General features: G+C 37.9%; 1 protein-coding gene and 1 long non-coding RNA gene across 3 annotated transcripts in view; one reads left to right on the forward strand and one right to left on the reverse strand.

The window, feature by feature from the left end:
• The window catches only part of LOC134344360 (uncharacterized), a 164,194-nt gene that overhangs the window by 53,928 nt on the left and 96,152 nt on the right, over positions 1 to 14,114 (forward strand). The window lies entirely within an intron of this gene.
• cntnap2a (contactin associated protein 2a) overlaps positions 1 to 14,114 on the reverse strand; it is a 1,898,214-nt gene that overhangs the window by 2,103 nt on the left and 1,881,997 nt on the right. For both annotated transcript variants that reach the window (XM_063044005.1, XM_063044006.1), the window contains exons 22-23: positions 11,242 to 11,469; positions 5,814 to 5,888 (exon numbers count right to left, since the gene is read on the reverse strand). In XM_063044005.1, coding sequence (XP_062900075.1) covers positions 5,814 to 5,888; positions 11,242 to 11,469 — 303 coding nt within the window. The remainder of the gene's footprint in view (positions 1 to 5,813; positions 5,889 to 11,241; positions 11,470 to 14,114) is intronic.

Raw genomic sequence — 14,114 nt, forward strand, 5'->3', positions numbered from 1 at the left:
TCCTGTTTACCCACATCCACCACAACAGTAGTGACTATGGCCTTGGATGATGTTATCAAGGAAGTCTTTGTGTGATGCCGCAATACATTTTATAAAGGGCACAAGTATTGCTGTTATTATTAAGGCAGCGTCCATTATTAAGGACCTCCAGCACCCAGGGAATGCCCTTTTCTCTGTGTTACCATCAGGTAGGAGGTACAGAAGCCTGAAGGCACACACTCAGCAATTCAGGAACAGCTTCTTCCCCTCTGCCATTCAATTCTAAAATGGCCATTGAACCCTTGAACGCTACCTCACTTTTTAAATATCTATTATTTCTGTTTTCGCATGATTTTTCATTTATTCTATATAAGTATACTGTAATTTATTTATTTATTTATTTATTAATTATTTTTCTTGTGTATTATGTATTACATTGAACTGCTGCTGCCAGGTTAACAAATTTCATGACACAGGCCGGTGATAATAAACTGATTCTGATCCTCATTCTACTTTACTGGTTGGATTGTACTCACTGGAAACACACTTTTTTCACTATTATTTTTCTTAATCCTTTAGAAGTTATTTTTTTTGCAGAGATTGATAGGGTGTTTGCCTTTATTAGTTGATTCACTGACTTCAAGAGCTGGCAAGCTATGCTATGGCTTTATCAAACTCTGGTTAGACTGCATCTGGAGTATTGTATTCAGTTTTGGTTGCCCCATTATAAGTAAAATGTAGAGAATTTGGAGAGGTGCAGAAGAGGTTAACCAGGATGCTGCCTGGATTAGAGGGCATGCTTTATAAGAAGAAAATGTACAAACTTGGGGTGCTTTTTCTAGACAGGCAGAGATTGGGGAGAGGTCTCACAGGATTATAAGATTGTGAGAGGCTTGGATAGAGTAGATAGAGTATCTTTCTTTTCCTACAGGTCAAAATCTTGAATACTAGAGGTCAGGCAAATAAGGTGAGATCAGGTAAATTCAAAGTAGGTGTGTGGAACAAATTTCCTACAGAGAGTGGTGATGGAGGCAATTCAATGGAAGCATTTAAGAGGCTCTTAGGCAGGTACATGAATGTGCAGAGAATGGAGTGACATGGGAAGTGTGCAGGCAGAAGAGATCAGTTTAGTTGGCATTTAATTACTAATTTAATTAGTGCAGTATAACATCATAGGCTGAAGGACCTGTTCCTGTGCAGTTCTGTTCTATATTCTCTATAACTACATGGGGTGTTTTGGACAAGAGATTGAAGATAAATTTCAACCTTAGTGTTCTGTTCCTACTGCACTTACTGCTTCAGCCTGGTGGTGGTGCTCTTTCAACACTGAACTCATTTAACTGGTAATAACCTCAACTAAACCTGCAAAAATTGCATTTTAATGACATAGTAGAGTGATACTGAACTCTTGTTCCAATGATTGTTGTACTGAACAAGGAATTTAATTTTACTCTCATATTAATATTTCAATACAGAAAGTTGCACTGTCTTTATTGATGAATAAATTATTTTTAACAAAATAGTACCATTAACATGATGATTATCTTATGCCTCCACTGATGTTGCCCTCATCCACATCTCCTTCATTTCCTAGACATTCATGCACACCCCATCTTCTTGCCACCTTAACAGGGATAGAATTCCTCTTGAACTCATCTACCACCCAATGAACCTTCGCATCCAACACATCACTCTCCACGATTTTGTGATCTTCAACAGGATCCTACCACCAAACACATTTTAACCTCCCTTGCACTCCTATTAATCCTGCCATGATTCCTTTACCCATTTGTCCATCCCCACTAATCCCCTAGCACACATCCCTGCAAGTGACAAAAATGCTAAACTTGCCCATTAACTTCCTCCCTCACCTCCATTCAGGGCCCCGAACAGTCTTCCAGATGAGGCAGTACTTCACCTGAGAAGCTGTTGGGGTCAGCTATTGTATTCAGTGCTCCTGATGTAGCCTCCTCCACATTGGTGAGTGCAACTTCCCAGTAGCCAACCATTTTACTTCCTATCTCCATCCCCGTTCTGACATGTGGCTCCTCTTTTGCCACGATGAGGTCAGGTCACTCTCAGGGTGAAGTAGCAACATCTTATATTCCATCTAGGTAGCCTCCAACCTGATGGCATGAATATCAATTTCTCTTTCTGGAATTTTTCCCTCCCCCTCCCTCTACTGTTCCCCACTCTAGCCACTTACCACTTCTCCTCACCTGCCTATCACCTCCCCCTGGTGCCCCTCCTTCTTCCCTTTCTCCCCTGGTCTACTGTCCTCTCTGAACAGATTTCTTCGAGAACCCTTTACCTTTCTCACCCTCCTGGCTTCATCTATCACCCTCTAGCTAGTCCTCCTTCCCTTACTCCCACCTTTTTATTCTGGTGTCTTCCCACTTCCTTTCCAGTCCTGAAGAAGGGTCTCAGCCTTATAAAAGGCTACATTTTAGCACCCCTTTATACTGTTGCATCCTACATGAAAAGACAGCACGTAGAACAGTTCAGCAAAGTAAACAACACAAATTTGCCCAATGACTCCTTATAGTTCATATCCTTTAATCCAGGTGGCTTCCAGGTAAACCTGTTCTGCAATCTTTCTAAAGTCCCCACAATCTTGCTGTAATGGAGTGACCAGAATTGCATACAGTTCTTCTCATGCAGCCTGACCAAAGTTTTGTATAAAGTAAAAGATCTAATTACTTATTAATCTTCAATTCTGAAATGTAAGAGCGAGGAAACAGTTTTTGTTTTATCTTTTCAATTTCTGCTGGTGTTTATACGAGCTAATACGTGAAGAATATTTCTCTCTTTACACAACAAGAACTTTTCCAAATTCGCTTTTCAAGAGCCTCCCTATGCTTCACATATTGTACTCTCCATATGCCTCCCATCTTTAATTCTCTATATGAGTCATATGCTTCCTATTATTGCTCCATCCTACTCTAAATATCCCTTGTCTTTGATGGTTCCATGTTCTTGCTTCCCTAGCTTACAGGTAAAACTTGCCCTGAACCTCTCGTTGAACGCTTCCCATTGTGCAGGTGTAGACTTATCTGCAAGTAGATGCTCTCAATTTACCATTGGTGGGTGCTGCTTTATTTTAATGGAATAAGCATTCTCCCAGTTTAAGACTTTTTTACTGGTTCATCCCTATCTTTTTTCATAAACACTATGAAATATATAGTTGTGATCACTGCCTCCAAAATGCTCCTCTAGTTGATCAGCTCCATTCCCCAAGATAAGGACCAGTATTGCTCCTTCCCTCGTTGGTCTTTAAATATTGTATCAGACATTATTAGATACTGTCTACATGGTGGCGTAGCGGTTAATGCAACAATATTACAGCTTGTGGCATTGGAGTTTGAATTCGGAGTTCATATCTGATATCCTCTGTAAGCAAGTTTGTATGCTCTTTCCTGTGTGCATGGGGGTTCCTTTGGGTGCTCCGGTCTCCTCCCACAGTCCAAAGATGTACTGGTTAGTACGTTAATTGATCATTGTAAATTGTAAATTGTCCTGTGATTAGGCAGGGGTTAAATTGGGGGGTTGCTGGGCTTGAAAGGCCAGAAGGGCCTGCTTTTTAAATCAAAATATAAAACAATTCACACTTGAAAAAAAAATCTGCCCTCTCTGAGCCTTTTATGCTGATTCAATTCCAGTAATATTGGCAAAATTTAAATCTTCTGGTACTATAATGTTATATTTCTTACGCCAATTTGCAAATCCTCCTTGGAGACACAAGAGTCTGCAGATGCTGAAATCTGGAGCAACAAACAACCTGCAGGAGTTTGAGAAGTATCTGTGGTGGGGATGGAGTCACTGAAGCCCGGCATCAGGATAGAGACCGGAGAGATGAATGGCCAGAATAATGAAGTGAAACGGAGTGGTGACAAAAGAGGGAGGGAGAACATAAAAGGTCAGCAGTGCTGCACTCTGGTAAGCAACAGAGCTAAGAATGGGAATCATTAGTGGAGGAATGAATGGTATTTGGAAGCAGAACCAGAACTTTGTTCTTTGATCAGCTGTTGTCTGTTGGGTGGTTGATAATACATCTTCAATAAAGTGACAATACTCTTTTTGTTTCTCATCTCTAATTATTTAGCTGCATTTGAAAAACCTTCTTGGATAACCTCCCTCAAATACTGTAATAATGTATTCCTCAGCCTCCTCTCCCTAATCCACCCCTCATTAGCTCACATGAAAATTCTGTGGTCCAGGATACCAAGCTTCCAGTTTTGCCCTCTTTCCATCATAGCTCAGTGATGGCACCAATATTGCACCTCCACATGTTAATTAAAGCTTTGAGTTTATCAAAGCTTATAAATGTACATTTACATGCCTGCTCTGCATAGTGGATATCGAAAAGATGCTATTGATTGATAGAATTTCTTTCCAAATAAATACTGAGAAGACAGAGGCCATCCGCAGTTCCTGACACAAACCTTGTTCCCTGATCATCAGTATACTCCTCTGAGAGGCAAATGCCTAGAGCATTCAGAGTGAGATTGCCAATATTCTCCTAATTACAAGGAAAATAGGCTGTCCTTTCCAAAATCAACACAGGATCTATTTTCCTTAAGATGTTTCCAATCTATAAAAGACAAGTCTGAGGCTGGAAAAGATTCAATGGATAGGATTTTTTAGTTAGTGGATGATATTGCTTGTACTCCTTTGCTTTCAGTGATAGATTCAAATCTGGAGCAACTCTTTGTGCCAGTGGAAATACAGCACCTGCCAACAGCAAGGCCTCTCCACGATCACTCTGTAATTGCAGCAGCACTGAGTAGATAAATATAATCTTTATTAGCCGGGTGTGCACTGAGACATGGCTTAGATGGCCTCTACTACTGCTGCAGGATGAAGGGAGGGTGGCTGGGTTAGGATTTCCAACAATCCCAGGTTGGTGTGAGCACCCCATATTTAAAAAGGAAATTGAATAGAATAATACTAGACATTTTTTCCTGTATAATTTTCCCAGCCTGGACATCTGACATTAAAATGACCTAGTCCTGCTGAGATTAATGATTCCAGGGCCACTTAACAAATACAATGGGCCAGGTTTTTTCAATCAATAGCAGCTTGACATCTGAATTAGCTGAAACCCAGCTAAGAGCAATCCCTTCAGTGAGTACTTCTGGGGCCTGCTAGAATCTCAGAACAAACACTCAGCCATAACTTTACATCTGAAGCACAATGTTGATAACCATTGTTGATAAACATTCTCCCAATATGACCTCGAGCTGAGCTTTCAATATATTCTATCCATCAGCACTTTTGTGTTCTTCCACCTCCATGGTTTGCCAATCTCCATCCCCAATGTAGCTCACTTCCTCCTGAACACCCAATGTTTCTAGTCTTAACTATGCCAGATCTCTACTGGCTGAAGGAGAGTTCTATTCTGCATAGACTTGAACTTATCCAAAATTATTTAGCTTGTGCTTATTCCTGTTTATATCACTGAGCAGACTGATTTTTAACAGTTGCTTGATTGATTGTCCTTCTTTGAAAGATCCTTGGTATGGCTTGAGCTGCTGATCACTTGCATGTAAAAATCTCATTGATGTCCTCCTAGCTTTATATTAAAAGAATTACATCAATTTCCTTGTACATTATAAAGTGATAAAGAAGATCCTAAAAGAATGTCACACAGCAATTTTTGAACATTATCCTCTGCTGTGAAATTTTGAGAACAAGATTGGGATCCAAAAAAGGGACCTCACAGCAAACAGATTATTAAGAATGGTGTAGTCTCTTTGTAAATGTTTCCAGTCTCATCCTTTTATGTTTTTTTGTTCAGATTGGATAATTAGCCAAGTTCACACTCTGACACTTACCACCAATAACTGCTGAATTTCGATTCACTCCATCTGTGATGGTGGTCTCTTCTTTATATGGGAATTCTGCACTAGCTGAAAGTACAAACAAACTCAATGTCACAAGTCTAATAAATTCATTAATTAGTTAGATCGAACTTTCAATAAAGACAAGTGAAAGAGTTATTGGAAGATGGTAAATCTTCAGAACTGAAGTCCTTATGCGGGAAGCTTTAGATTTTTTTTAACAAATAAAAAAAACAACAGAGGCTGTTTAAAATAGATAACCTAGGGTGGTGCCAATCATTCTTTATATCAACATTAGTACAAATTTTGGTGATAAATTCTGTTAAAATTATTTTCTGCTGCTGACTTTAATGTACCATCAAACGGAGAATTCCTAAACACATTGTAGATATGATTTTTACAAAAACTTCTTTGAAAAACATGGCAACCAGATTGGGTCAATTGCTATCACATCACAAACCTTAATCAGATTATGTTTGAATAATAATCCAGATGTTTTATTGTAGTTATTGAAGGCAATCAGCTTCATTGGAGATGTAGTGGTTTTATATAACATTCTGCATCAATCAGTTTGACTGTTTATGTGCTAAAATTTGTGAAGTTGAGGCACCTGATGTGTCTTCCTAAACAACACCACCAAAAACAAGTCAGCATTCATCCTGTGCTATAATTGTTTGTGAGATTGTAATTGTGTGCACAATGGCGGTGCGGCATAAATAGTCTTTGAATATTAACATGTTTTGATATTTTTTTAAGATACCCAAAAGGGAATTGCATAAATGCAAGCTATTCTATTTCTTTCTGTGCCATAAAGGTTACTCCTGCAAAAAAAAACTCATATTAGTTAAATAGGAGTAAATGTATTGATCTACATGTGGAATATATTAAAGCAAAACAGAGTTCTCCAGGAACTTCCCCTGGATCATATCCTGTTACTTTGAAGGGAGATCTGAAGAAATCTGGAAAAACTGTGCAAAAGGTACGTTTTGGTGATTCTTCCATTATTTTAACATGTGCTGGAATGACTTTGCCTCTTTTGACATTGACTACTTACGGAGAACCAAAACTCCTTGAATGTACAATCCCGTCTGACGTTAGTCAATTTCAATCCTTTCAACATTTTCATCAAACTAAATAAAATTAAAATACCCACACCTAGGTGAGAGGTCTTAGATGCATATTTCAACAAGCCAAAGACTTGGTAAGATTGTGTTGCAAAACAACAATTCAGCACTGTCTCAAAGAATCCAGGGCACATAGTCCTGACGAAGGGTCTCGGCCTGAAACGTCGACTGCGCCTCTTCCTATAGATGCTGCTTGGCCTGCTGTGTTCACCAGCAACTTTGATGTATGTCACCAAGTTATTTTGCCTTATAAATACAGATGAGTTCTACTGTATGTAGCCCATGAGTAATTATACTATCTCTGCAGCTCTGGGACTTTGATTCAAAGTAATTTGTTGGCAGGTAGAAAACTGCTGGAACAAAAGATGCCCAGTGATAGTTTGCTAAAGATGCTTCAAAGTTCAAAGTACATTTATTATTAAAGTATGTATATTGTACTGTATACAATCTTGAGAATTGTCTTCTAGCAGGTAGGCACACAACAAAGAAACACAGTAGAACCCATTAAAAACCCCACACGACAACGACCATCAAACATTTATAGTGTGAAAAAAGAACAAATTGTGCAAACAATTACAAAGAAAACAAATAACACACAGAACATTAACTTGGCCAATTATGGAGAAATGGGGGAATTGAAAGGCAGAATGACAGGCTAGAACACAACTACTTTACTTGGTGGAATGCAATTCTTTTCATAGTGGTCTCCAAAAAGAGAGAACATGTATTTTGCAGAGGCTACCAGTTTTCTCTAACATTGGCAACCCATATGTAACGATATATTTATTTGGATAGGATTAATGAGCATTCAAAACTAAGTGGGTGACACTCCTATCAGATTTTACTCTGCTCATTTTTCAAACAAAGGCAGTTGTAGTTAGGAGCAAAGTAAAGGAGTGGACCTTTCAGATTTTTGAGCCTTGATAGCCATTTAAATAGACCACAATTGATCTGATTTCTGCTGATAGTCATTAAATGATACAAAACTACTTGATCAGAGAAGAGGTAGGTTTTTAAGACTTCTGGATGTTCTAAGAAGCTAATCTGAAATATTAATATTATTTTAATCTTGTGTGTGGTATTGGTAACACAGCAATTACTTTGTAGAAATGGAATAACCTCCTCAAGCTACCTTTGAAGGATACAAATGGATTAAATAAAATAATATTCTTACATAAACGGTTTTATTTCCTCTCATGCCTCCCACACAACCATCTTGCTTCCATAATCTGGATTTATGAGACTTAAACATTGCATTCATTCCATTAAAATTTCCAACTCAGCAGTGATTGTGTAACTACTAAATTCATTGTAAGCATATTGTATTTGGTAACTTAATCTGTGCTCAATTATATGGATCAGCACTGAGAAACCCCACAGAACAAATCAAAATAATTTGAGCAATAATGAAAATTAACTCCAAGGCTAATTTATCTGATCAAACCATTTGTTAAAATGACAGGAGGCCAGTTATACGTAAAATGAAACTAAATGAACCATTACAAGTAGTAGAAAGTCTGTCTACAAAACGTTAATTATATCAATGCAACACCAGCATATTAAAACAGTTCAGAATCTTGTGAACATCTATAAAGACCAAATCAGATTCTGAATTGTTTCTTAAAACTAGTGATCATTTGTGGACTCCTGGTACTGTGACTATAGTTATTATCTTCCATGGAGTGAAGTTCTGGGAGTTGGATTACCAAAAGATTAGTTATAGATGGCTTTTGGAAGTTTATTAGTAAGCCAATTTAGCTTTATAAGAATCCAAATGCTCTTTGCTCAGAAAAATACTTCCAAAGCCTAGCTCACAATTTATAAGACTAACTGAATGGTGACATTTTAATTCTCACTCCCTGGTCTGTATAATAAATTGCAAAAGCGGAACACTGTGGAAAGGCAGTCTGCCCCACTATCTACCCTATCTACCCTATTATCCTATTGACAGCTCTTGCAGTATCTGTTGTTTCACTTATTTATTTGCATTGCTTTGTTGCACTCTTTAGTTCCAGTTGTGGTTTATTTTAATTTCACCATTTCCTGTTTTCTTCTATCATTTGAGGGATTGCTTATGAATTTTCCAATTACTAGTTCACTGACGGGAAAGGACCAGAGTACAGATTAGGACGAGGCAGGAATTAATGTGAAAAAGGTGCAACAGTCGTACTGGGAGGAAGTAGGAAGTGTTGCAGTTGAAGGCCTGGCTTGCAAAGATGGCATTAAGGAAAAACTAATGCTGATGTGCTCAAAAGGGAGAAAAGTGGTGTGAGGAGTGTTCTCCCCAGCACTAGGATTAGGCTTACTAAGATCAATAGGAGTTAGTCCATTGATTCAATTGCTGTATGATTCTGCATCTCTTTAACCCACCTCTTTTTACTGAGCTACCTGATGCTGCAACTTGACAATTACATTTAGTCTCTTGCAACCTATTGAGTGAATTCTCTCCATTTTTAAAGTTTTTCTCATCTTTAGGTAAAATTACACTGTTGATATCCCCTTCCATCACCTTTATTGAGAACTGACTACAGCTGACTGGACTTTTCCTGTATTTCACAGACAGTGCATAAATGGGGGATCTTCCACCAGTATTGTAGAGACATTTTGGTTAATGATACAGTAACTGGCGCATGAGACTTGAGCATGGCAAAAATGTTGTTTTTTGAGGATCACAACCTATTCAACAGTTTCATGATAACAAACAAAGTAACTTGACTGATGTCTGGCTTAAAGGTGATGGAGATCTCAGGAAGAGGCCAATATGGAACATTCAGGCGAAAGACGATTGTCCATGCTTTACCTTGGTCTTTTGCAAATGAGCTCTAGGTTTTGCCCACAACATAGATTTGAACATCACCTGCACTCATTATATGTCCCCGAAAACAAAGGATTGCCACAACTTCATGAAAAAAGAATATATCTCCTCAGTAAATAGCATTTTATGTAGTATCAACCACTCTTGTTACTGAACCCATGCTAATCTATGCAATTAATGAACTGTGCAAGTGATGCACCTAAAGCACCAGACAACGTGAATTTACCACTCACCCTGCAATGCCAAGGTTAACAATGCAATCCTTACGCTCTTTATTGCGGCTGAGCTAATGTTTCCATCAAGATTATTTTGAATCAAAGTTTGTTGATCCAGGAATAGTTATGACATGCTTATATGCTTATATACTTACGTCAGAACTGATTAACAAAGAGGGATAAACACTAGTACTGTGAATATAAAAAAGATCTATTTCATTGTATGGCATAAAAATTATGCAATACAAAACAAAACATTTCCTTCACTGGTAGACATATAAATTAATCCAGATTATGTCAGTCTTTCAAAATAATCACATAAATTTGGGAGTCTGAAGGCATTAGTTCATGAATTATTCAAACTAACTAACTAAAAGACCTCCAGAAGGAAAAGAAATTCAGCCCCGTGCTACTGATATATTCCTCCCAGTGGCTAACTGAGTTTAAAATTTATGGACCTTGGGCACAATCCAAATTGTAACAAGCTCATCCATAGATGGAAATATACCTGTTCACAGCAAACTAGTAGAAGCTGCTACAAAAAATAGGCTTATTTTAAATTGATGATAAAATGCTGTAATTTTGATGAATGAGCGGAGGGAAAGACAAATGTAACAGTTGATTGCAGCATCATATTTTGTCATTATGAAGAACAAGTATTGATACTGTTACACCGTAAATGAAGGAATCCAAGTAATTGAAAAAATGCACTTGATTCTAATTAAGAAACAATCACTTAAAAAAATACTAGTTTTCCAATCGCAAACACGAGGAAATCTGCAGATGCTGGAATTTCAAGCAACATACATAAAGTTGCTGGTGAATGCAGCAGGCCAGGCAGCATCTCTAGGAAGAGGTACAGTCGATGTTTCGGGCCAAGACCCTTCGTCAGGACTAAATGAAAGAAGAGCTAGTAAGAGATTTGAAAGAGATTTTCCAATCGCATTACTTTTCAGTGCAATAATCTTGAATCTGTCCACTCTGTTAACTGTTTGATCACAATTCAGCTTTTTTGAGTTCAATTTGATTCCATATGTAGAAATATACACCTAAATGAAGTTATTACTTTCATACCGTGACTGTTCTATAGAATGCTGTATGTGAGAACAGGCCTGTTAATGACAGAAAAGACTTCAATAGCTGAGAAATTTGTTGTTTGCCAAATTGCCTAGACAATAAATTCAAATGTAGTCCTTTAATGAACGTTAAGGGTGTAGCTCTATATATATATATATATATATGTTATTTCAGAAATTGCCATCTCTTACCTGAGCCAAAATGCCAGGGATCTGTTGCAGCTGGCATCGGTGGAATAGTTAACGGAGACGCGCCACAATTGGATTCAACAAATTCTCCTTGGACATTGACTTGAGAAGAAGGACCAGGTTTCAGAGCAGCCTTGAGTGGTGCAATCTGATTAAACTGAACTCTCGACAGGCAGCCGACAAAGCCTGGAGTATTATACTTCTGTACCTCTTGGTCAATATTCCCAATTTCTGCAATAAGAGTAACAAAGATGAAAGATGAAAGATGAAAGTGTGCTGTTGTGATGTGGTGTGAAGATTAAAGATGCTGTTGGGATGGAGTGTAAAGAACAATATAATGCACACTGTCTTGAAATAGTGAGAAAGTGATGGTTCTGAGGATCAAATTCATGGAGAGTATAAATCTGCTTGACCAATATGATCTCCAGAGTGAACCATCACTCTGCGACATGGTGGATGCAATCATTTTTGTAATTGACTTTTACTTAACTCTACCTAGACTGGCTTCTCCATAACCACTTTAAAGTCATTTATTACCTGAATTTGTTCCTACCTTACATTAGCTCAGTTCTTATTTATTATTATTAATGCGGTAATTTTATTGTTCATTCAAGCATAAAACATGGGTGGTTAAAATGAAGGTAAAAGTACAGGTAAATCAATCCTTGAATTTAATCCACTTCATTTCAGTTTGAAACCACAAAATCACATTGTTAGTGTTCACACAATCATCCTTTGTGCCAGCAGTGCAAACTACAAAATCCACTTCAATCAGCCAGTAGTTAGATGCAGAATAATACCAATGCACTGTGTAGTGACAGTTTGATTACCAAGCAATCTCACTTGACAGGTGGGGAATGAGTCAGTGCGGGTTGTTTTTCGTGAATACCCACAACAGAAAAGCAAACAATAAATAGAAACAACTCTAGATATTCTCCTTTGGAATTATTGACACAGATCTATGACTGTCTCACTGACCAGGCCAGCAAACTGCAAGAGCCTGATTAGATCTCTGGGTTAAGTAAGTCAACGGTTCCTAGCATGGTTCCCCTCCGTAGTAAGTTGTTGAATCAAAAGGTTGAAAACCTCCACAAACATCTACTACCCAATCTCTACTCCCTGCCAAAAATAATTATGGACACATTGCCAGACAAGCCCAGCTTTGCCACTGATTTACATTGATCAAAGTGTTTATCATTTTTTAATGAACTTATTCATCTATTTTATTGATTGCAGTAATTAATAAGCTGCAAGGGTGGAAAACATGCCTCTGAAGCCAAAATTAATGATTTTTAGCCAGATTTTCTGATTAGATTAATCTATTTTTACAAGCTCAATGTCTTTGTGTCCATCAGAAATTAAGCAGAGATCAGTTTATCTGACTCAGGAGAGAACAGCAAAAAATTGTCAATTAGAAAAGCTTAGAGGTAAAGACTGCTCACATAACTAATGCCTTGAGTGCTTACATGATAAGGTTTGTTATGTGGCATTATAATGGATGATTTAAAGATTTGTTGCCATGCACCTGGTGAATAAACAATTCTTCAGTACATGGCAAAGATGGTGGAAGGAATAAATGATGTGTGAAAAAATAGTCCCAATGATTAATGGTAATAGGTGATAGGTTTTCTGGAATCACCAACTGTTCTCACCTAAACAAAAACTAGGGAACAATTGGTGATTCGACCTCCACAGAAGTTTAAAATGTAATTGGACTGGTAATGGGGAAGAGACAGCATTTGATATTGTGCTCACTGCTATTTCTCTGGGCCCAAGATTCATGAGAGTTGTTGTTAGACCAACCAAAAACAAAATTCCACTGAATGGCTACGGCTGGAATCTCCTGTTTGTCAAGGAGAGCTCTTTCAAAGTTCAGAGTAAATTATTATCAAAGTACATGTATATGTCACCATACACAACCCGGAGATTATTCTTCTTGTGGGCATACTTAATAAATTACTAATAGATTAATAACCATAATAGAATCAATGTACACATTAGCTTGCGCATACAACCAGTCTGCAAAAGACACAAACTGCAAATACAAAAATAAAGGAATAATAATAAATAAAAAGCAATAAATATTGAGAACATGAGATGAAGAGTCCTTGCAAGTGAGTCCATAGGTTGTGGGAACATTTCAATGATGAAATGAAGTTGAGTGAATTTATCCCTTTTGGATAGCAGGTCATAATATGTGTAACATCACAGCAATTGAAGATAATACACTTGGCACTAGACTATCTAGGAGCATTGTAGTGATATATTGAATGATGAATAACTCATTCTTGGAAAGCAGCAGAGACAGAAACAATGCTTTGGATTTAGAATCAGCCTGCATTTGCACATAAGGTTCAGCAATATTCTGTCCTGAGGAGTGGTCACCAACTTGTCCAAACCGTGATGCTTTGCTGCTCAAAAACAATACCAACATACATGTTGTAAATCAAATGGGCATAGCTGGCTGGGAACAGTCATTCCTCAAAAACTACTTATTCACTTAATGAGAGGCCAGCTGATCTGTAACATCATACTGACCAACATCTTTGGTCGGTAAAAATCTAAAATTAATTGTCTTGCATCACAATTTATTTGTGGAATGGCCTTCCAATTTTCCAGCACAAAGGCTTAATACTGCAATGATGTCTGATACACATTAAAGACGTACTGTAAGGCCTCTCCTCACCTTTAGAAGCAGTGAATCTATAATGTAGTGGTCCTCAGAGAACAGTCTTATGGAGACAACAACCATTGTTGCTGTAGTCTCCTATTGTTCAAGCTACTCTTAGCTAGGGCAGTCCAAAGCAAAACATACAAATTCCACACAGGCTACACCAGAGACCCTCATTATTATCGTGAAGCACCTTGCAGTACCA

The sequence above is a fragment of the Mobula hypostoma genome, chromosome 3, assembly GCF_963921235.1.
Source record: "Mobula hypostoma chromosome 3, sMobHyp1.1, whole genome shotgun sequence".
Taxonomy (NCBI): Eukaryota; Metazoa; Chordata; class Chondrichthyes; order Myliobatiformes; family Myliobatidae; genus Mobula; species Mobula hypostoma.